The 21122-nt window shown below is 47.0% G+C and overlaps 1 protein-coding gene across 1 annotated transcript; it reads right to left on the minus strand.

Annotated features, from left to right (window-relative positions):
* Positions 1–58: 58 nt before the first annotated feature.
* Positions 59–20549, minus strand: CITED1 (Cbp/p300 interacting transactivator with Glu/Asp rich carboxy-terminal domain 1). The gene is made up of 2 exons (XM_038748602.1): positions 20326–20549; positions 59–1659 (listed from the first exon to the last, which is right to left on the minus strand). The coding sequence occupies exon 2, from the start codon at positions 1639–1641 to the stop codon at positions 1144–1146; it is 498 nt and encodes a 165-aa protein (XP_038604530.1). The 5' UTR covers positions 1642–1659; positions 20326–20549; the 3' UTR covers positions 59–1143.
* Positions 20550–21122: the final 573 nt, after the last annotated feature.

Genomic DNA, 21122 nt, shown 5'->3' on the forward strand with positions numbered 1-21122 from the left:
ATGCAAGCAAGAAGGCCGGGTGCAAGCTATTTATAGAGCACTCCAGTTACAGATCAGCTTTCTCTGCACAATATTTTATTGTTTCCCCTTAACAGGTAACCACAGGGGCTTTCATCAGCAAACCTTCAGCCTCCTGGAGCCCATTGCACTTATCAGCTCATGCCCTGGCCTCCGAGGCCCCAGTGCTGCAAAAGATATTTTCCCGCTCTCTCCCATCAGCCTCTCGCTGGAGGGGCTGAGGAAGGAGGAGATGGTTGGATTGGATGGAAGCTTTGAGATGTCATGTCATTGTCTGTCTTCCTCCTCTCCACAGACTGTTAGCTTATTGACGGCGGGGTCCTGGTCTTGCAACTTAACCGTGCTTTCCCCCAGGTGCTTAGTTCAGAGCTCTGACCACAGTAGGCGCCCAGTAAATACCATCGATTGACTGACTGATGCACTGGTGTCATCCCCGCCCCCACCCCAAAACCCAGCGGGTAGAAATGGGCAGGAGCGACACTCTTCCGGCAAGGCACCCAGGCAGCGTATTTGGAATCTCTTCAGTTTTTGTATTTAAAAAAAATATACACATCTGCGCGAGCTCCCCACCCTCCTCCCCTTCTGTAGGAATTTTTTTTTTAAAAAAGGGAAAGAAATGGGAGAGGGGGAGACTTGCGTTAGTGCCACGATAAGGGGACCAGGAGGGAGTGAGGCATTCTCCCTTCCATTTGTCCTTGGAGGTCGACCAGTAGTCCAAAGGCAACCGGCCCCTCACCTCATCCTTCAGTGGCGATTTGATTATTAATCCAAGGAATATAGGGCTGGAATGGGCAGGTCTGAGAGGACACACCCATTAGAGAAGACAACCTCTCTCTCATACACAGTCCAGTGCTAGTTCTCCAGAAGTTTAGCTCCTCAGTCCCGCAAGGAGTAGCATCTACACAGCCCCAAAGTCCCTCCTGGCCTGAGAACAAGTCCTCGCTGCCTCTCCGGCTTGCTTAGCCCTTCTGACCATCAGCCCGAGACCCCTTCCAATCTAAGGGGCTCTGTGTTTCGGTCAGCGGGAAAATCGTTCCATCCCCCCTTCCCTCCCCCCAGGCATCAGCGGTCCTCCCCACCCTCCTTCCTCCGAGACACACAGTGGCTTCATCCCATCTCTGGGCATCAGCAGCCGGAGGGAAAGTCTGTGGCGAAGTCAAACTCGTTCTGCCCAAGCCACAGCTCGGGCAGTTCATTGGCCCGGTCCAGTCCCAGCTCCACCACGAGGGACATCAGCACCTCTTCGTCCACGGGGTCGGAGTCTATGATGCCGGGACTGGGGGTCCCGGGGGTGGGGGGCAGCGGGCCCGCTGGCCCCAGGGGCTGAGCCCCAAAGGCCCAGGTCTGGAGGGTCGCCGACTCCCCCGTGGCCACGGCCACCCCGTGGTACTGGCTATTGAGTTTCTGCAGCTGCATGGTGGCCAGCAGGTGCGGGGCGGCCTGGAGGCTGAAGGGCGGGGGCTTGGAGGGCGGAGGGCCCACGGGGGTGCCCATCAGTCCGGCCGAGCCCACGTGGGGGGCTGCGCTGACCTTGCTCCCGCTCACGCCCACCCCAGGGTAGTGGAGGATGGTCAGGGCTTTCCGATCCTTCATGCCCAGGCTCGGGTAGACTAGAGAGCTCATCTCCTCCTCAGCAGGGTCCTAGAAAACAACAAAAAGAAGACACCGTTTGCAGGGTGTTTAGCCCATCTGGCCTGTGCCACCCAAACGAGCCCTAGAGGCTGGCATCATCTCCCTGTCTAGAGCAGCGCTTTCCGCAAAGGGGCAGCCTTCTCCTCCTGTAATAATAACTATGGCATTTGTTAAGCGCTTACTCTGTGCCAGGCACTGTACTAAGCGCCGGGGTGGATACGAATAAATCGGGTCGGACGCAGTCCCTGTCCCATGGGGGCCCACGGTCTCAATCCCCATTTTGCAGATGACGGAACTGAGGCCCAGAGAAGTGAAACCACTTGTCCAAGGTCACGCAGCAGACAAGTGGTGGAGCTGGGATTAGAACCCATGACCCCCCAGGCCCGTGCTCTATCCACTAGGCCAGGCTGCTTCCCGTCAAGACACTGCATTCGAGTTTCCGGTGATCACGTTGGAGAGTAAATCCTGCCCTCAAAGGGCTTACAATCTAAGAGGAGAGAGGATGGCACAGCTAGAGGAAATTCAGGGTCATGGAGTCAGTAGCCGATTAAATGAAAGAGTGAGTGGAATTCCTCACCAGCTCCTCCCCTATTTTACCCTCTATTGGCACCTCGCTCTCTGTTCTCCCCCCTCCACCTCTTCACTCACACTCTTACACCAGCCGGGAACTCCCCTTCCCAACCCAAATCCACCGGATAGCACAGTTCTCCCCATTTTTGTAGAAATCCCACCTTGCCTGAGTCCCCAGTTAGTGCCCAACACCCCATGTTATGTTACCCCAAAAGCCGTCCTTAGCATTTCTGTATCATACCCATCCTCTGCATTTACTAATAATAATGATGGTATTTGTTAAGTGCTTACTATGTGCCATGCACATATGATTGAATGAATGGATAGGAAGGAAAGGGCAGATTTGGGGAAGGGGGAGAAGGGACGTGGGAGGCTAAACTGGCTCTCTACAGTCATTCTTGGGCAGCCACCTAACTCCTCAGCCCTCCATTCTGCGAGTGCAGCAACAGCCAAAACCAATCCTTGGTATTTACGAGCTAAAGCCATCTGTAGAAGACACCACCAACGGGTGTTAAATTGGCCTGGTGATTGTGGGAGGGGGAAATGGGGTAATTCCTTTTGGACTGAACTCCGGCTTCATTTTCTGAGTATAAAGCTCAGGCTCAATTGTGCTTTCAGACAGGGATGGACACCCAACCCTTGAAACCTCTGAGGCGGATGTATTTCCCACTGGTCAGCTGGTGGCAATTAACTTTCCTCCCCAGAACATTTGAGGCAGCAGAGATGAAAGGGGAATCGTTAATGAGATACAACCAGTTCACAGTAGCCTTACAGCATCTGGGTAGGCTTAATAACCCTCACCCCTCTCCTCCTTGAGAAAAAAGAGTTGAAAAGTACTCTCAAAAGAGACTTTTCACTCTCCCTCAGAGAGGTGTGGAGAGGGACAGATTTTTCTCACCTCTTCAGAGGAGGAGAGTCCATCTACACCCAGAAAGAGATTCACAAAGTCTCATTTCCCAGGGCTTTGGCTTCAAACAGGGAAGGTGATAGGGACAATCATGGCTTTTTTTTTTTTTTGGCAGTCTAGCCCCACTGATCAGAAACAAACAAGTACAGTGCTCCTGGAAGATGAAATCCAAGGAGCCACTCGCACAAGCTGGTCATCTTGGAAGAAGAGTTGAAGTTCTGTGTGTCACTCCCAAGGAAAATGAAAATTGTAGCTACACTTCATTAGTGTAGTGTACTCTGTGTACTCTGCACACAGTAAGCGCTCAATAAATACAATTGATTGATTGATAGTGTTTGATTCTTTTCTACTCTTTACCGTAAGCTTTAAAGCACTCACTCACCTTGCCCCCTCCTATCTTACCTCCCTGATTTCCTAATATAACCCAACCCACACACTTCGTTCCTCTAACGCCAACCTATTTCTCATCACCAAACTCCCTCCCTCTTCGTAACCACCAATCACTCTCCCCACCTTCAAAGTCTAATTAAAAGCACATCTCCTCCAAGAGGCCTTCCCTGATTAAGTCCTCATTTCCTCATCACCCTGGCAGTTGGGTTTACACCCTTTAATAATAAGAAGAAGAATGATGGCATTGGTAAGCACTATGTGCAAAGCACTGTTCTAACCACTGGGGAGGATACAAGGTGATCAGGTTGTCCCACGTGGGGGCTTACAGTCTTCATCCCCATTTTACAGATGAGGGAACTGAGGCACAGAGAAGTTACGTGACTTGGCCAAAGTCACACAGCTGACAATTGGTGGAGCTGGGATTACCTCAGCCCCACAGCACTTATGTACCCCTCTAACTTATTTATATTAAATATGTCTCCTCTTCTAGACTGTAAATTCACCATGGGTGGGAACATATCTATCAACTCAGCTGCAGTTTACTTTCCCAAGTGCTTAGTACAGTGCACTGCACAGAGTAAGTGCTCAATAGATATCACTAATTTATTGTTCTAGGGGCAGAATGACCCATCGTCCATTGGGCTTTTGATGAGGGACTGAGAACAGAAATGAGAGTTCAAGAAAGAGCAGGGGATTTGTGACCTTGGGTGAGTCACTTAACTTCTCTGTACCTGTTAACTCATCTATAAAATAGGGATTAAGGGATTAAGCCTGAGCCCCAAAGGGGATATGGACTGTGTTCAACTTGATTAACCTGTATTACTCAGTGTTTAGTACAGTGCCTGGAACAGAGATGGAAAAAAAAAGAAAAAAGAAAAATCTGCCAACTTCCACATTCATTCATTCAATTGTATTTATTGGGCATTTACTGTGTGGAGAGTACTGTACTAAGTGCTTGGGAGAGTACAACAGACACATTTCCTATCCAAAACAGGCTTACAGTCTTGGGTGGTGGGGGGAGAACAAACATTAATTTGTTTGTCTTTTAGACTGTGAGCCCACTGTTGGGTAGGGACTGTCTCTATATGTTGCCAACTTGTACTTCCCAAGCGCTTAGTACAGTGCTCTGCACGCTTAGTACAGTGCTCTGCACACAGTAAGCGCTCAATAAATACGATTGATTGATTAATAACATTAACATCAACAGTGTGGCTCAGTGGAAAGAGCATGGGCTCTGGAGTCAGAGGTCATGGGTTCAAATCCCGGCTCCGCCAATTGCCAGCTGTGTGACTTTGGACAAGTCACTTCACTTCTCTGTGCCTCAGTTCTCTCATCTGTAAAATGGGGATGAAGACTGTGAGCCCCCTGTGGGACAACCTGATCACCTTGTAACCTCCCCAGCGCTTAGAACGGTGCTTTGCACATAGTAAGCACTTAATAAATGCCACCATTATTATTATTGTTATTAATATCAAAAAAGTGATAGATAAATGCATCAGCTGAGCCAGGGAAGAGGATACTGCCATAGGATACCAGCCCCATCATCAAGCAGCATGGCTCAGTGGAAAGACCAAGGGCTCGGGAGTCAGAGGTCGTGGGCTCTAATCCCCACTCCGCCATTTGTCAGCTGTGTGACTTTGGGCAAGTCACTTAACATCTCTGTGCTTCAGTTACCTCATCTGTAAAATGGGGATTAAAACTGTGAGCCCCACGTGGGATAACCTGATCACCTTGTATCCACCCCAGCATTTATAACAGTGCTTCGCACATAGTAAGCGCTTAACAAATACCCTCATTATTATTATTATCAACAGCATTTCTTGAACCCCTATTGTGTGCAGCGCACTGTATCAAACACTTAGGCACACGCAAAGTAAAAAGCCCAGACCCTGCCTTGAAATACAGGTCAGGGATCCAGTTTTTTCAGAAGCCTGAATCCACTACCTTTTCTAGCCCTACATTCCAAATTCTCTCCTCCTTGTGTGAGCTGATAAACTACAAACACTGGAAGGAAAAGCTGAGCCACAAGGAGATTATTAGAGGCTCTCATCTGAATTGCCAACAGCCAGCATCTGTCCAAGGTTAGGCTATCGCATGACACGGGGTTGCCAAATAGCTACAGAGGTCACAAGGCATAGATGCGGCATCCTGAATCCATCCAAGTGCCTGGAGGGAAATCAAACCTTTCACTCAAAGAAAGTGGGCAGAGAGCTGGTTTAGATTAGATTTCTGTACTGGAATTTGGTTTATTTCAGCCCTGGTTCTCACAGCAAGGTCTTTGGTGTGAGTGGCCAGAGGTAAAAACTGCGTGTGCTTGTCTGGTTATTCAGATTAGCTCTGGGCTAGTCAACAGATTGAGCACTTTCTCCCTTCTACCCTCTCCCTCCACCCAAACACACACCTTTTTTGGAGAGTCTGTGCCCTTTAACATAGCAAGTCTCCAAATAAGGTGTGTGTTTGGGTGGAGGGAGAGGGTAGAAGGGAGAAAGCGCTCAATCAATTGTATTTACTGAGCACTTACTCTATGTAGAGCACTGTACTTGTTCATTCAAGTCATTTGATTGTTTTTGAGTGCTTAATGTGTGTAGAAAACTGTACTGAGTGGTCGGAGAGTAAAATATAACAATAACTAGACACATTCTTTGCCCACAAGGAGCTTATGCTTTTAGACTGTGAGCCCACTATCGGGTAGGGACTGTCTCTATGTGATGCCAATTTGTACTTCCCAAGCGCTTAGTACAGTGCTCTGCACATAGTAAGCGCTCAATAAATACGATTGATTGATTGATTATGCTCTATTTAGAGAAGCAGCGTGGCTCAGTGGAAAGAGCACGGGCTTTGGAGTCAGAGGTCATGGTTTCAAATCCCGGCTCCCCCACTTGTCAGCTGGGTGACTTTGGGCAAGTCACTTAAACTTCTCTGTGCCTCAGTGACCTCACCTGTAAAATGGGAATTAAGACTGCGAGCCCCCTGTGGGATAACCTGATCACCTTGTAACCTTCCCAGTGCTTAGAACAGTGCTTTGCACATAGTAAGTGCTTAATAAATGCCATCATTATTATTTTTATTATTTAGTGCTTGGGAGGAGTACAATAATGAACAGACGCAATCCCTGCCCTCTCCATTTAGGTGGAGAGATGGACGCTAAAATAAATTACAGATGGGAGAAGCAATAGAGCATAAAGAGCTGAAGCTGGACATAAATTCTATGGTAGTGGGGGAAGGAGGTGAGTAATGTAAGTCTGAGTCAGCCCAACAACTCAAAAGCATAAAGCATGGCCTAGTGACAAGAGCACGGGCTTGGGAGTCAGAGGTCATGGGTTCTAATTCCGCCTCTGCCACTTGTCTGCTGTGTGACCTTGGACAAGTCACTTAACTTCTCTGTGACTCAGTTACCTCATCTTTAAAATGGGGATTGAGACTGCGAGCTCCACGTAGGACAACCTAATTACCTTGTAACTACCCCAGTGCTTAGAACAGTGCTTGGCACATAGTAAGCGCTTAACCCCAGACTGAGCCCTCTTTTTCCTCTCCTCCTCCCCATCCCCCCGACCCTACCTCCTTCCCCTCTCCACAATACTTGTATATATTTGTACAGATTTATTACTCTACTTGTACATATTTACTATTCTATTTATTTTGTTAATGATGTGTATATTCTCCCCCTTCTAGACTGTGAGCCCGCTGTTAGGGAGGGACCGTCTCTATATGTTGCCAACTTGTACTTCCCAAGAGCTTAGTACAGTGCTCTGCACACAGTAAGCACTCAATAAATATGATTGAATGAATATAGCTTTAATTCTATTTGTTTTGATGATTTTGACACCTGTCTACATGTTTTGTTTTGTTATCTGTCTCCCCCTTCTAGACTGTGAGCCCTTCATTGGGTAGGGACCGTCTCTCTGTGTTGCCGACTTGTACTTCCCAAGCGCTTAGTACAGTGCTCTGCAGACAGTAAGTGCAATAAATACAATTGAATGAATGAACAAATACCATCATTATTATAAAAGGGCCAGTTAGGAATTATCTAGGGTTTCCCTGGACAAGTCGTTAGGCAGAGAGAAGCTGCAAAATCTACTGTAAATCAGAGGACCTGGGTTCTAATCCCAGCTCCGCCATCTGCCTGCTGTGAGTCCTTGTGGAACTCAGTGCCTCCATTTCCTCACTTGCAAAACAGTTATTCGACACCTGTTCTTCCTCTTAGACTGGGAGTCCCTGATTACCTTTGTACCTACCCCAGCGCTTAGTACACTGCCTGACACAGAGAAGCGCTTAGTGCCATGGCGTAGTGGATAGAACACGGGCCTGGGAATCGGAAGGTCATGGGTTCTAATCTCAGCTCTGCCACTTGTCTGCTGTGAGACCTTGGGCAAGTCACTTCACTAATGTGCCTCAGTTACCTCATCAGTAAAATAGGGTCCGAGACTGTGAGCCAAATGCGAGACAGGAACCCGAGCCTGTTGTTGGGTAGGGACCATCTCTGTATAATAATAATAATAATAATGATGGCATTTGTTAAGCGCTTACTATGTGCAAAGCACTGTTCTAAGCGCTGGGGAGGATACAAGGTGATCAGGTTGTCCCACTTGGGGCTCATAGTCTTAATCCCCATTTTGCAGATGAGGTAACTGAGGCCCAGAGGAATTAAGTGACTTGCCCAAAGTCACACAGCTATCAATTGGCGGAGCTGGGATTTGAACCATGACCTCTGACTCCAAAGCCCGTGCTCTTTCCAATGAGCCACGCTGCTTCTCTAAGCAGCGCTGTATGTTGCATGTTACAACAACATACAATGTTGTACAACATACAACACTGTATGTTGCCGGCTTGTACTTCCCCAGCGCTTAGTACAGTGCTCCGCACACAGTAAGCGCTCAATAAATACGATTGAATGAATGAATTTGCTTGTCTACCCCAGGAGTGCCTGGCACATAATGAATACCATAATTATTATTATTACCGCCTTCATTATTACCAGATGCGCCTTCACAGAAAGGTACCTTCGTTTCACTTCATCTCATTTGGGATGAATAGGCCACTGCTTCTAAACCAGGCCAAGGGTCTCCTTAAATTCCAGTGTTATCTGGAACTGCTGTTCTCAGCATCTGGAAGCAGCTATGGAAAACACTTTGGAAGCTCCTTTTGGAAGCCAAGAATGTGGTGGTCTACAAAGGGGTGGGTCAGACGACTGAGATTCAAATCAGTGCTTACCACCCCTCCACGCAATAAGCATTTGAATACCACTTGGAAATTCAGTCACATACATACTCTTGGTGTACATTTCTCCCCAGGATAGAACTGTTGTTTTGCTCCGCAATTTATCAGACCAGTACAATAGCCTCAAGAGGTGTGAATTTACCCTATTCATCTAAAAGGAAAGGGGAGCTTGGGAGCCTCTTAAAAGTACTTAAGATGTCTTGTTCATTCTCCTTCTGAACAGTGACACAGATGTCACACACCAAATACGGCCCCGGATTCCTGGGGAGTTTTCTCATTTGAGGGATTTCAAATGAGGAAATCGTTTCAGACGATTAAAAAACACTAAGTAAAAGCTACCTTCTTCTCAAGCTCCATCTTACCTAGCACATTCAGGGGTTCCAAAACAAAAAACAGGACACATAATAATAATAATATTATTATGTATCAAGTACTGTACTAAGTGCTGGGGTAGATACGAAATAAATCAGATTCCACACAGGGCTCACAGTCTAAGTATGAGGGAGGAGAGGTATTAATAATAATAATGGCATTTTTTTTATTAAGCGCTTACTATGTGCAGAGCACTGTTCTATGTGCTTGGGGAGGTTACAAGGTGATCAGGTTGCCCCACGGGGGGCTCACAGTCTTAATCCCCATTTTACAGATGAGGTAACTGAGGCACAGAGAAGTTGACTTGCCCAATTTTTCAGATGAGGAAATTGAGGCACAGAGAAGGGAAGTGACTCGCCCAAGGTCACACAGCAGGCAAGTGGCAGAGCCAGAATTAGAACCCAGGTCCTCTGACTCCCAGGCTTCAGAAGGATTTGGCTTTCATTTACTTTCAATAACTGCTCTATGGAAATAATAATTATAATGAGTGGTATTCATTAAGCACTTATTCTGTGCCTTGTGCTGTACTAAACACTGGGGTAGATACAAAGTGATCCGGGACATCAGTGAAATTGAGTTTTGGAAAATGAAGGAGATCATTCCTCCACTACCCTAAAGAAGGATGATTCTGCTAAACTGAAAAACCAAATGGCAGAGGGGAGAACAGAGGCAATTCTTTGAAAAATTCAAGATACGCACTTCTGAATGAAAGTGGAGATTGGACCCGTGTTTGCAGAGGACCAAGGAAAGGACACAGGGGAAGCAAGATTATCTCAAAAGCCTAAGAGAGGAACACATCCCAACCGTCCCTCGCCACCCACCCAACCAAGAGGAGGGGACACAAAATCAAATGGTCTACCTTCCCCTGATGTCTCATCTTTTTAGCACCTTTTCAAAGATGGATCAAATCAGAGGATAATTACCCCATTTAATATTGGTTCTGTACTACACAGTTTTGGAAGAGTTCTCTCTCTCCCTTAGACTGTGAGTTCCACGTGGGACCCGATTATCTTGTCTCTACCCCAGCACTTAGCATATAATAAGGGCTTGACAAATACCACAGTTGTTTGTATAATTACCAAAACCACTAAGTTTACAGTTTAAGAGGCTCTTGCTTATATTGTGGTTCCTTCTGCCTCATACCAGTATGTGGCATTTTAACGCTAGATTGGGGGCTACTAGGAAGAGGGGTTTAAGAATCTAGGAAAGACCACCTTCTGTGGGAACTAGGGCTTAGATAGCAAAAGCAGGACATTTTCCTCTTTTAATCGGTCGTATTCATTGAGTGCTTACTGAGTGAAAAGCACTGTACTAAGTGTTTGGAAGAATAACAATTCAGATAGTTAAACTCACTTTGACTTAGTAGCTCACTTAGGGTTCCAACTGAAAGGGATTATGGCAATGGCCTGGAAATGTATTTTAATGTCTGCCCCCCACCCCCCCCAGATTGTAAACTCCTTGTGGGCAGGGATTCCTTAGCAACGCTACTGTTTTTGACCTTTCCCCAGTGCTTAGAACAGTGCCTGATACATAGTAAGCGCTCAACAAGTACCATTAAAAAGTGCTTAATACAGTGCCCTGAACAAAAAGGACTCAAATACCATTGATTGAAGGGCTTTTAGAAATGTTCCCCCTGCCTCCCCCCACCGGCCCCATCCTTCTTTTAGCTCTATTGCTGATCCTCTCAGTTCAGGGATGTCAAGATGGCCTATCAATCAGTGGTATATATTGGGTAATAATAATTATTATTATAGTATTTGTTAAACACTTACTATATGCCAGGCACTATACTAAGCACTGAGGTGGATACAAGCAATTTGGGTTGGGCAAAGTCCCTGGCCCACCTGGGGTGCTCAGTCTCACTCCCCAGGTGAAGTCCCCATTTCACAGATGAGGTAACTGAGGCACAGAGAAGTGACTTGCCCAAGGTCATACAGCAGACAAGTGACGGAGCTGGAATTAGAACCCATGACCTTCTGTCTCCCAGGCCCATGTTCTATCCACTATGCCATGTTGTTCACCGTGTGCATAGCACTGTACTAAACACTTGGGAAAGTACAATGGAGTTGTAGGACTCCTGACTTCCAATCCCAGCTCTGCCACTTGCCTCCCCTGGGCAAATCACTTTACGTCTCTGAGCCTCTATTTCCTCACCTGAGAAATGGCCATTAAAATACCTTTTCTCCCTCCTGGTTAGACCATGTGGGACAGGGACTGCCTGTACTGATTGCATCTATCCCAGCACTTAGCACATATTAAGTGCTTAAACACCACAGTTATTAGGAAGGAGAGGAAAAAATAAAAAGGGTCACAGTGATGTAGCTCTGTTGGAAACATTCCTTGTACAGACTACTTAGTAATAGTAATAATAAGAGTAATAATGACGGTATTTGTTAAGCGCTTATTATGTGCCAAACACTGTTCTAAGTGCTGGGATAGATACAAGGTAATCAGGTTGTCCCACGTGGGGCTCACAGTCTTCATCCCCATTTTACAGATGAGGTCACTGAGGCACAGAGAAGTGAAGTGACTTGCCCAAAGTCACATTGCAGACAAGTGGCAGAGCGGGACTAGAACCCACAACCTCTGGATCCCAAGCCCGGGCTCTACATTGGACTAAGGATCTTCATTCAGTTGAGACAGGAAGCACTGTATGGTGGTCAACTAAAAACAAAAACAGAAAAACACACACACATACACACAAACGAAAGACAGTCCTTGCTTAAGCAGAATTTTTTTTATAAAGGTGGGGGTTAGGGTTCAGAGAATCACAGGGATGGAACTTGGTGAAGTCTGTACTAATATGGTTTCTTTTTAACCAAGCTTGATTCAGAAAGGGCCTCACTTGCCTTCTGTGGCTTCCTTGGGTAGGAGGTGTCAATGACAGAAGTCCGTGAACGGACAATATGACTAGGGCCGTATCTCCTCCAGAGGTACTGAAGGAGCCAAAATGCAAAGCCTGCGTCCTTCAGAATCTTCAGCTAGTGTCTAACCCCTAAGCTGTGAAAGACAATTCACCGCCCAGATGAAAACACACCTTGCTCAAGACTTCCTCAAGGATTCATTCATTCAAACGTATTTATTGAGAGCTTAACTGTGTGCAGAGCACCATACAATAATAATAATAATAATGGCATTTATTAAGCACTTACTATGTGCAAAGCACTGTTCTAAGCGCTGGGGAGGTACAAGGTGATCAGGTTGTCCCACAGGGGGCTCACAGTCTTAATCTCCATTTTACAGATGAGGTAACTGAGGCACAGAGAAGTCAAGTGATTTGCCCAAAGTCATACAGCTGACAATTGGCGGAGCTGGGATTTGAACCCATGACCTCTGACTTCAAAGCCCGTGCTCTATTCCACTGAGCCACGCTGGGTACCCACGGCACAATCCCCAGTGACCCTCACGTCCCTCAGAAGTGGCAACTAATTAGCCCTAAAGGCGACTGTGAGGGAGAACGGGGATGAAAACAGGTTAAAACACCAACCATCTCCAAGCCTGAGACGGCTCCCAGCACCGCTTGGGAGAGTACAATAATAAAGACACATCCCCTGCCTATAATGACTTTACAGTCTAGCGGTGGGGAGATCAAATCAGGGAGGGTTTTATAGATTCTTAGAGTAGCTGGAGTGTTTTTAAATATCCAGATCTTTTAAGAGCTTTCCTCTCCAAACCAATCAATGGTATTTATTGAGCACTTTGTGCAGAGCACTGTACAAAGCACTTGGAAGAGTATAATATGTTACATATTAATAGCTATGATTATTAGTTAATATATTTTATATACTATAATATAATAGTTATCAGACAAGCCTGCTGTTGGGTAGGGACCGTCTCTATATGTGGCCGACTTGTACTTCCCAAGCGCTTAGTACAATGCTCTGCACACAGTAAGCGCTCAATAAATACGATTGATTGAATGAATGAATAATAGCAGACATGATTCCTGACCTCAAGGAACCTTTGATTTAGCAGGGACTAAAATAAAATACAGGTTCAATGCCCTGAAGACCCTTTTGTATAAAACAAGCTCCCATTTCCTATCTGATAGGCCACATTCCTCTCTTCCTGTTAAGTCACAGCTCGGGGCCCACCTCCTCCAGGAAGGCTTCCCTGGCTTAATCTCTACCCACCAGCACAACTTCAACTCACTGTAGATACCATGTGTAACTGCTGTCTTGCTCCTTTGTTAGATGCTATAAATTCACTGGGGGCAGGGCCAATGTCACATAAATTAATCTTTGCCATCTACTTCTAGAACTATGTTTTGCACCTTGTGGGGGCTCAGATACTCAACTTTTAGAAAGCGAAACCCTTGCATTTTGCCACATCCTCCTCATTTCCTCCGCTTCTGGTCCAGACCTTTGTCGTATCCCAGCTTGGCTTACTGCATCAGCATCTTTGCTGATCTTCCTGCCTCCCGTCTATATTTCGTTCTGCTGCCCAGATCATTTTTTCTACAACATCATTCTCTACACATCCCCCAATACCTTAAAAACTTCCAGGAGTTGCTCATTCTCATCCACATCAAACAGAAACTCCTGACTTTTGTCTGTAATGCTGTCAACTGTCTCTCCACCTACTTTTCTACTTGTTTCCGTTACTACACCCCTTTACACTCTTCATTCTTTTCACATTAACCTACTTATTGTGCCTCATTCTTGACTCTCCCTGCTAAAGATCTTCAGAAAGTCCCATCTTCTCTAACCCTAAGCACCCTCCCACTGGGATTTTACAGTGGAGTTAACAGGCACAGTGACGTTAAGCAACTTGCCCAAAGTTATGCAGCAGGCAAGGGGAATGTCCAGATTAGAACCTAGGTGTCCTGACTCCGAGGCTGATGCTTTTTCCACTAAACCACACTGTTTTTCAGCAGGTACCCTGTTTGCTCACCTGTGGTACGTAAAGGAGCCTAAACAGCCCCATCTCCTCTTTTCCCATCCTGTCCCAACCCTTGGCAGCTTACAGTGCTTAGGCACTGCTCTAAACTACAATACTCCTGCAGTAAGCACTCCCTTCTGTGTTGCCCTGACTTGCTCCCTTTATTCATCTCCCCTCCCGGCCCCATAGCACCTATGTACATGTCTATAATTTTATTTATATTGTCTGTCTCCCCCTGTAAGCTCACTGTGTGCAAGGAATGTCTCTTATATTGTACTCTCCCAAGCGTTTAGTACAGTGCTCTGCCCAGAGTAAGCACACAGTACAAACTGACTGATTCTGTACAGAGGGAATAAGTGATCCCGGCCTTCAAAGAATTTATCGCTCTTGGTAAATGGAGCTCTCCTGGATCCCTCCAAAGAAACTACCTGCAGCAGGTGAAATGGTGTCTCCCAGAGAGAGTCTGGAGGAAAATTTCAGTCAGGCAGACAATCTTGTTAAGGGGAAAAAAGGGGAATGTCATCCTGCAATACCTCAAAAGTTTCAGGGAAGTTTGTTTTTCCTCAAACAGGTGACATTCTGGCAGGATTCAGAACAGAGTGGTGGGATGGGGTTGAGCCAGGTGACCAGGAGCCCATTATGAGTTCGGGGATGTTGAAATACTGTTGTTTATGGTACCTGTTAAGTGCTTACTAAGCACAGTGCCTGATACAAAGTGCTGCGGTAGAGAGAAGATAGATTGGACACAGTCCCTGTCCCACACAGGGCTCACAGTCTTAATCCCCATTTTACAGATGAGGTAACTGAGGCCCAGAGAAGTGAAGTGACCTACCCAAGGTCAAAGAGCAGACAGATGGTGGAGCGGGGATTAGAACTCAGGTCATTATGACCCCCAAGCCTGTGCTCTATCCACTAGGTCATGCTGCTTCTCTGTATCATTCAAGGATCACTCCCTGTCCACAATGAGCCTAATAATAATAAGTAATAATAATTGTGGTATTTGTTAAGCACTTACTATGTGCCAGGCACTGTACTAGAGAAGCAGCATGGGCTGGGAGTCAGAAGGTCATGGGTTCTAATCCCAGCTCTGCCACTTATCTGCAGTGTGACCTTGGGCAAGTCACTTAACTTTTCTGGGCCTCAGTTACCTCATCTATAAAATGGGGATTAAGACCGTGAGCCCTGTGTGGGACAGGGACTGTGTCCAATCTGATGATCTTCTCTCTACCCCAGCACTTTGTGCCAGGCGCTGTACTTAGTAAACATTGAATAGGTACCATAAACAACGACAATATTTCAACATCCCTAAATTCATAATGGGCTCCTGGTCACCTGAGACTGCGAGTCCCTAAGTGGAACAGGAGACTGTGTCTAACCCTATTTGTTTTTATCCACCCCAGCACTTAGTACAGTGTCTGGCACATAGTAAGCAAATGCTTAACAAATCCTATTACTATTATTATTATACTAAGTGCTGAGGTGGATCCAAGTGAATCAGGTTGGATATAGTCCCTGTACCACATAGGAGCTCACAGTCTCAGTCAATCTAGAGGGGAGCTTCATGGCTCAGTGGAAAATTCATTCATTCATTCATTCAATCGTATTTATTGAGCGCTTACTGTGTGCAGAGCACTGTACTAAGCGCTTGGGAAGTACAAGTTGGCAACATATAGAGACGGTCCCTACCCAACAGCGGGCTCACAGTCTAGAAGGGGGAAACGGACAACCAAACAAAACATATTAACAAAATCAAACAAATAGAATATGTGTGACTTGCCCAAAGTCACCCAGCTGACAAGTGGCGGAGCCAGGATTTGAACCCGTGACCTCTGACTCCCAAGCCCGGGCTCTTTCCACCAAGCCACGAGGTCATGGGTTCAAATCCCGGCTCCAATGCTTAGCTGTGTGACTTTGGGCAAGGCGCTTAGCTTCTCTGCGCCTGAGTTACCTCATCTGTAAAATGGGGATTAAGACTGTGAGCCCCACGTGGGACAACCTGCGCTTAGAGCGGTGCTTTGCACGTGGTAAGCGCTGAATAAATGCCATCATTATTATTATTGTTACTAATATCACACACACACACGCACACACACACACTCTTCCCCTTCCCCCAACTCTTCAGTTTGTTCATTCCAAGGGGGATCCAAAGTGCAGGCAAGCAGGAGCCAAGGGGGAGAGGGTATTCAATCGTACTTATTGGGCGCTTACTGAGTGCAGAGCACTGTAGTAAGCGCTTGAATGGATCCTCTCCCCCCTCAGGAGACTCTGCAGGCCCGAACTTGTCATTGTGTGGGTTCTCTGGAGAGGGCAGTGTTAGCCCACAATGAAGCGCTCTCCCTATCAGGAAGGGCCAGGACAGAGCCCAAAAACAGCCGCTGCTCAGAAAGAAATCCTGGCTCTCAGCCTGCCACAGAAAACCAAGTCCCTTGGCCTGAGACAAGGGAGAAGCAGCGTGGCCTAGGCGATAGAGCGCGGGTTTGGGAAGCAGAAGGATCTGGGTTCTAATCCCAACTCCACCAGTTCTTGCCTGCTGTGTGACCTTGGACAAGTCACTTCACTTCTCTGGGCCTCAGTTCCCTCATCTGTAAAACGGAGATTAAGACTGCGAGCCCCATGCGGTGGGGCTGTGTCCAATCTGATTAGCTTGTATCTACCCCCAGCTCTTAGAACAGTGCCTGGCACATAACAAATACTATTTTAAAAATACCATTTTTTTTTTTTAAAAAAAAGGGTGGGGCGGGTTAGGGGAGAAGCACCATGACTTAGTGGAAAGACCACAGGCCTGGAAATAAAATGACCCAGGTTCTAAATCTTGTACTTCCCAAGCACTTAATACAGTGCTCTGCCCACAGTAAGCGCTCAATAAATACGATTGAATGAATGAATGAAATTCTGACCACTCCGCTTCCCCACTGTGTGACTTTGGGCAATCAATCAATGGTATTTGAGCGCTTACTGTGTGCAGAGCACTGGAGTAAGTGCTTGGGAGAGCATGGTATAACAGAGGGGGGTAGACATGTTATCCCCCTGCTTAGAGAAGCAGCATGGCTCAGTGAAAAGAGCACGGGCTTTGGAGTCAGAGGTCATGGGTTCAAACCCCAGCTCCACCAATTTTCAGCTGTGTGACTTTGGGCAACTCACTTAACTTCTCTGTGCCTCAGTTCCCTCATCTGTAAAATGGGGATTAAGACTGTGAGCCCCTGTGGGACAATCTGATCAGCTTGTAACCTCCCCAGGGGTTAGAACGGTGTTTTGCACATCGTAAGCGCTTAATAAATGCCATTATTATTATTATTATGCTCCCTGCCCACAGTGAGCTGACCATCTAGAGGGGCAAATTCATTCATTCATTCATTCAATCGCATTTATTGAGTGCTTACTGTGTGCACAGCACTGTACTAAGCACTTGGGAAGTACAAGTACAAGAAATAAATTTCTCTGTGCCTCAGTTGCCTCATCTGTAAAGTGTGGAATAATTTATCTGTTCCTGCTCTCTACATGACCCTTGTGACCAATCTGGTTCATCTTTCTTTCATTCATTCATTCAATCATATTTATTAAGTGCTTACTTTGTCCAGGCACTGTACTAAGTGCTTAGGAAGCACAAGTCGGACCCCTGGATTTAAGAAGAGACAGAGCCTTTCGTTCAGCTTTGTGTCTTTGCCCTTTCAGGTCTCCCTTTTTCCTGGACGCTGGGGTGTCCAGCTGGTGAACAATTCCTCCAGTGAAGAAGTTTAAAAGTCCTCACCACCCAAGGAAAACGCAATCAGAAGGCAAAGACCCCTTCTGTACAGTCTCCAGGTCCCAGGAAGCAGTTGGGGGGCTCTCCCAGCCCAGGGACCCCTGAATGGGACAGGAAAGAGGCTGAGAGTAGGGCTTTATTCATTCATTCAATCGTATTTGAGCGCTCACTCTGTGCAGAGCACTGTACTAAGCGCATGGAAAGAGTACAATTCAGCACTCTGAACGCAGAGCCCGTCAGTTTACCAGCATGGTATAGTGGCTGGAGCACAGGCCTGGCAATCAGAAGGTCATGGGTTCTAATCCCACCTCTGCCACTTGTCTGCTGTGTGACCTTGGGCAAGTCACAGTGTGGCCCAGTGGAAAGAGCCCAGGCTTTGGAGTCAGAGGTCATGGGTTCAAATGCCGGCTCCGCCAATTTTCAGCTGTGTGACTTTGGGCAAGTCACTTCACTTCTCTGGGCCTCAGTGACCTCATCTGCAAAATGGGGGTGAAGACTGGGAGCCCCCCATGGGACAACCTGATCACCTTGTAACCTCCCCAGTGCTTAGAACAGTGCTTTGCACATAGTAAGTGCTTAATAAATGCCATTATTATTATTATTATCTCACGGGGCCTCAGTCGCCTCGTTTACAAAATGGGGACTGAGACTGTGAGCCCCACGTGGGACAAGGGACTGTGCCCCAGACGATTTACTGGTATCCACCCCAGCGCTTAGTACAGTGCCTAGCATGTAGTAAGCACTTCACAAGTACCATAATTATTATTATGGAAAGAATGAAGTGTCCTGCCACTCCATCCTCTCCTTCCAGCGCTTAGAACAGTGCTTCGCACACAGTAAGTGCTTAACAAATGCCATCATTAGTATTATTCTCACCAGAGTCCCTGCTCTGCAGCAGTACTGCACAATGATTTCTTCTCCCAAGTGAAAATTGGGCTTGGCAAGTTGATTCCAACAAGAGCTGAAGGGAGAGGGGAATCCAAGGTGCGGGAAAGCAGGAGCGGAATGGGAATGGGAAAGGGAATCTGTATATTTGTACAGATTTATTACTCTATTAATTTTACTTGTACATATTTACTGCTCTATTTATTTTGTTAATGATGTGCATATAGCTTTAGTTCTATTTGTTCTGACAACCTTGACACCTGTCTACATGTTTTGTTTTTTTTGTCTGTCTTCCCCTTATAGACTGTGAGCCCGTTGTTCGGTCGGGACCGTCTCTAAATGTTGCCAACTTGTAGTTCCCAAGCGCTTAGTACAGTGCTCTGCACACAGTAAGTGTTCAATAAATACGACTGACTGACAATGAATGAATGAATACCCCTGAACAACCCTCAAAGCCCCTATGTCCCCCACCCAGCTACAAGCCAGGGAATCCGTGGCCCGCTGGAAAGAGCACAGAACTGGGAGTCCCAAGTCCTGGGTTCGAATTCGAAATCCATTATTTGCATTCATTCATATTTATTGAGCGCTTACTGTGGGCAAAGCACTGTACTAAGCGCTTGGAAAGTACAATACAGCAATAAAAAGAGACAATCCCTGCCCACAACGGGCGGCACGAAGTGTTACTGACCTTGGGCAGGTCACTTCAGTTCTCTGTGCCTCAGTTTCCTCATCTGGAAAATAGGGACTCAACGCAGCGTGGCCTAGTGGAAAGAGCCCGGGCTTGGGAGTCCGAGGTCAGGGGTTCTAATCCCTCCTCCGCCACTTATCAGCTGTGTGACTTTGGGCAAGTCACTTCACTGCTCTGGGCCTCAGTTCCCTCATCTGTAAAATGGGGATTAAGTCTGTGGGTCCCACGTGGAAAAACCTGATTACCTTGTATCTACCCCAGCGCTTGAAACATAGTAAGCGCTTAACAATCATTCATTCAATCGTATTTATTGAGCGCTTACTGTGTGCAGGGCACTGGACTAAGCGCTTGGGAAGTACAAGTCGGCTACATATAGACACGGTCCCTACCCAACAAGGGGCTCACAGTCTAGAAGAGGGAGACAGACAACAAAACAAGTAGGTAGGTGTCAATACCATCAGAATAAATAGAATTATAGCTATATCCACATCATTAATATAATAATAATTATTATTATTATTATGTGGGACAGGGACTGTGTCTGACCTGATTATCTTGTTTCTACCCCAGCGCTTAGTGCAGTGCTGGACACAAAGTAAGTATTTCCATACTATGATTATTATTAGGCGTGCACCTCCTGGGGACAGAAGAAGCAAGGACTCCAAGTACTTACTGAGCTCTTACTACGTGCAGGGCACTGTACTGAACGCCGGGGAATGCATATTCCAGCAAAGCAGCAGACCCGTTCCCAGCTCTGTACACAGTAAGCGCTCAATAAATACGATTGATTGATTGATTGATTGATTGCCCACAACGAATTTACCCCTTAGAGGGGGACACCCACATGAATCGAACAATATGAATCTATTAACACAAATAAATAACTTACGACCTACCTCGTCCGCCTCCACTCACTCCGGGGGTTGCTTTTTTCGTTTATTTGGATTTTGAGGGTGTTTTTTCTTTTTGCATTTTGGAAAACGAAGCCGCCTGTCCCCCGCCCCCCTGGGTCCCCGGACTTACCTCGGCGGACCCCTCCTCGGCCAACGGGGCGAAAAGAAGGCGCTAAAGGGAGTGGGGGAGACGCCCCCGGCCCATCCACGGAATGGGGCTTTTCCGAGCGCTTAGCCCAGTGCTCCGCGCACGGTCAGCGCTCAGTCAAGGCGACTGACTGAATGGGGTGAGGCAAACGGGGTGGGGAGGAGGAGGAGGAAGAGGAGGAGGGGAGGAGGAGGAGGAGAAGGGGAGGAGGAGCCCGTTGGTGGGTTGGGACCGTCTCTAGATGTTGCCGATTTGTACTTCCCAAGCGCTTAGTACAGTGCTCTGCACACAGTAAGCGCTCAATAAATACAGTGGAATGAAGGAGGAGGAGGAGGAGGAGGAGGAGGAGGAGGAGAGGAGGAGGAGGAGAGGAGGAGGAGGAGGAGGGGAGGAGGAGGAGCTCGTTGGAGAGTAGGGACCGTCTCTAGATGTTGCCGACTTGTACTTCCCAAGCGCTTAGTACAGTGCTCGGCACACAGTAAGCGCTCAATCAATACGATGGAATGAATGAGGAGGAGGAGGGGAGGAGGAGGAGGAGCTCGTTGGAGAGTAGGGACCGTCTCTAGATGTTGCCGACTTGGACTTCCCAAGCGCTTAGTACAGTGCTCTGCACACAGTAAGCGCTCAATCAATACGGTGGAATGAATGAGGAGGAGGAGGAGGGGAGGAGGAGGAGCTCGTTGGAGAGTAGGGACCGTCTCTAGATGTTGCCGACTTGGACTTCCCAAGCGCTTAGTACAGTGCTCTGCACACAGTAAGCGCTCAATAAATACGTTGAA

Source organism: Tachyglossus aculeatus, chromosome 6 (genome assembly GCF_015852505.1).
Source record: "Tachyglossus aculeatus isolate mTacAcu1 chromosome 6, mTacAcu1.pri, whole genome shotgun sequence".
Taxonomy (NCBI): domain Eukaryota; kingdom Metazoa; phylum Chordata; class Mammalia; order Monotremata; family Tachyglossidae; genus Tachyglossus; species Tachyglossus aculeatus.

Bases quoted from the DNA above. Each gene is read 5' to 3' on its own strand.
- CITED1 (XM_038748602.1), bottom strand. From the start codon at position 1,641: ATGAGCTCTCTAGTCTACCCGAGCCTGGGCATGAAGGATCGGAAAGCC.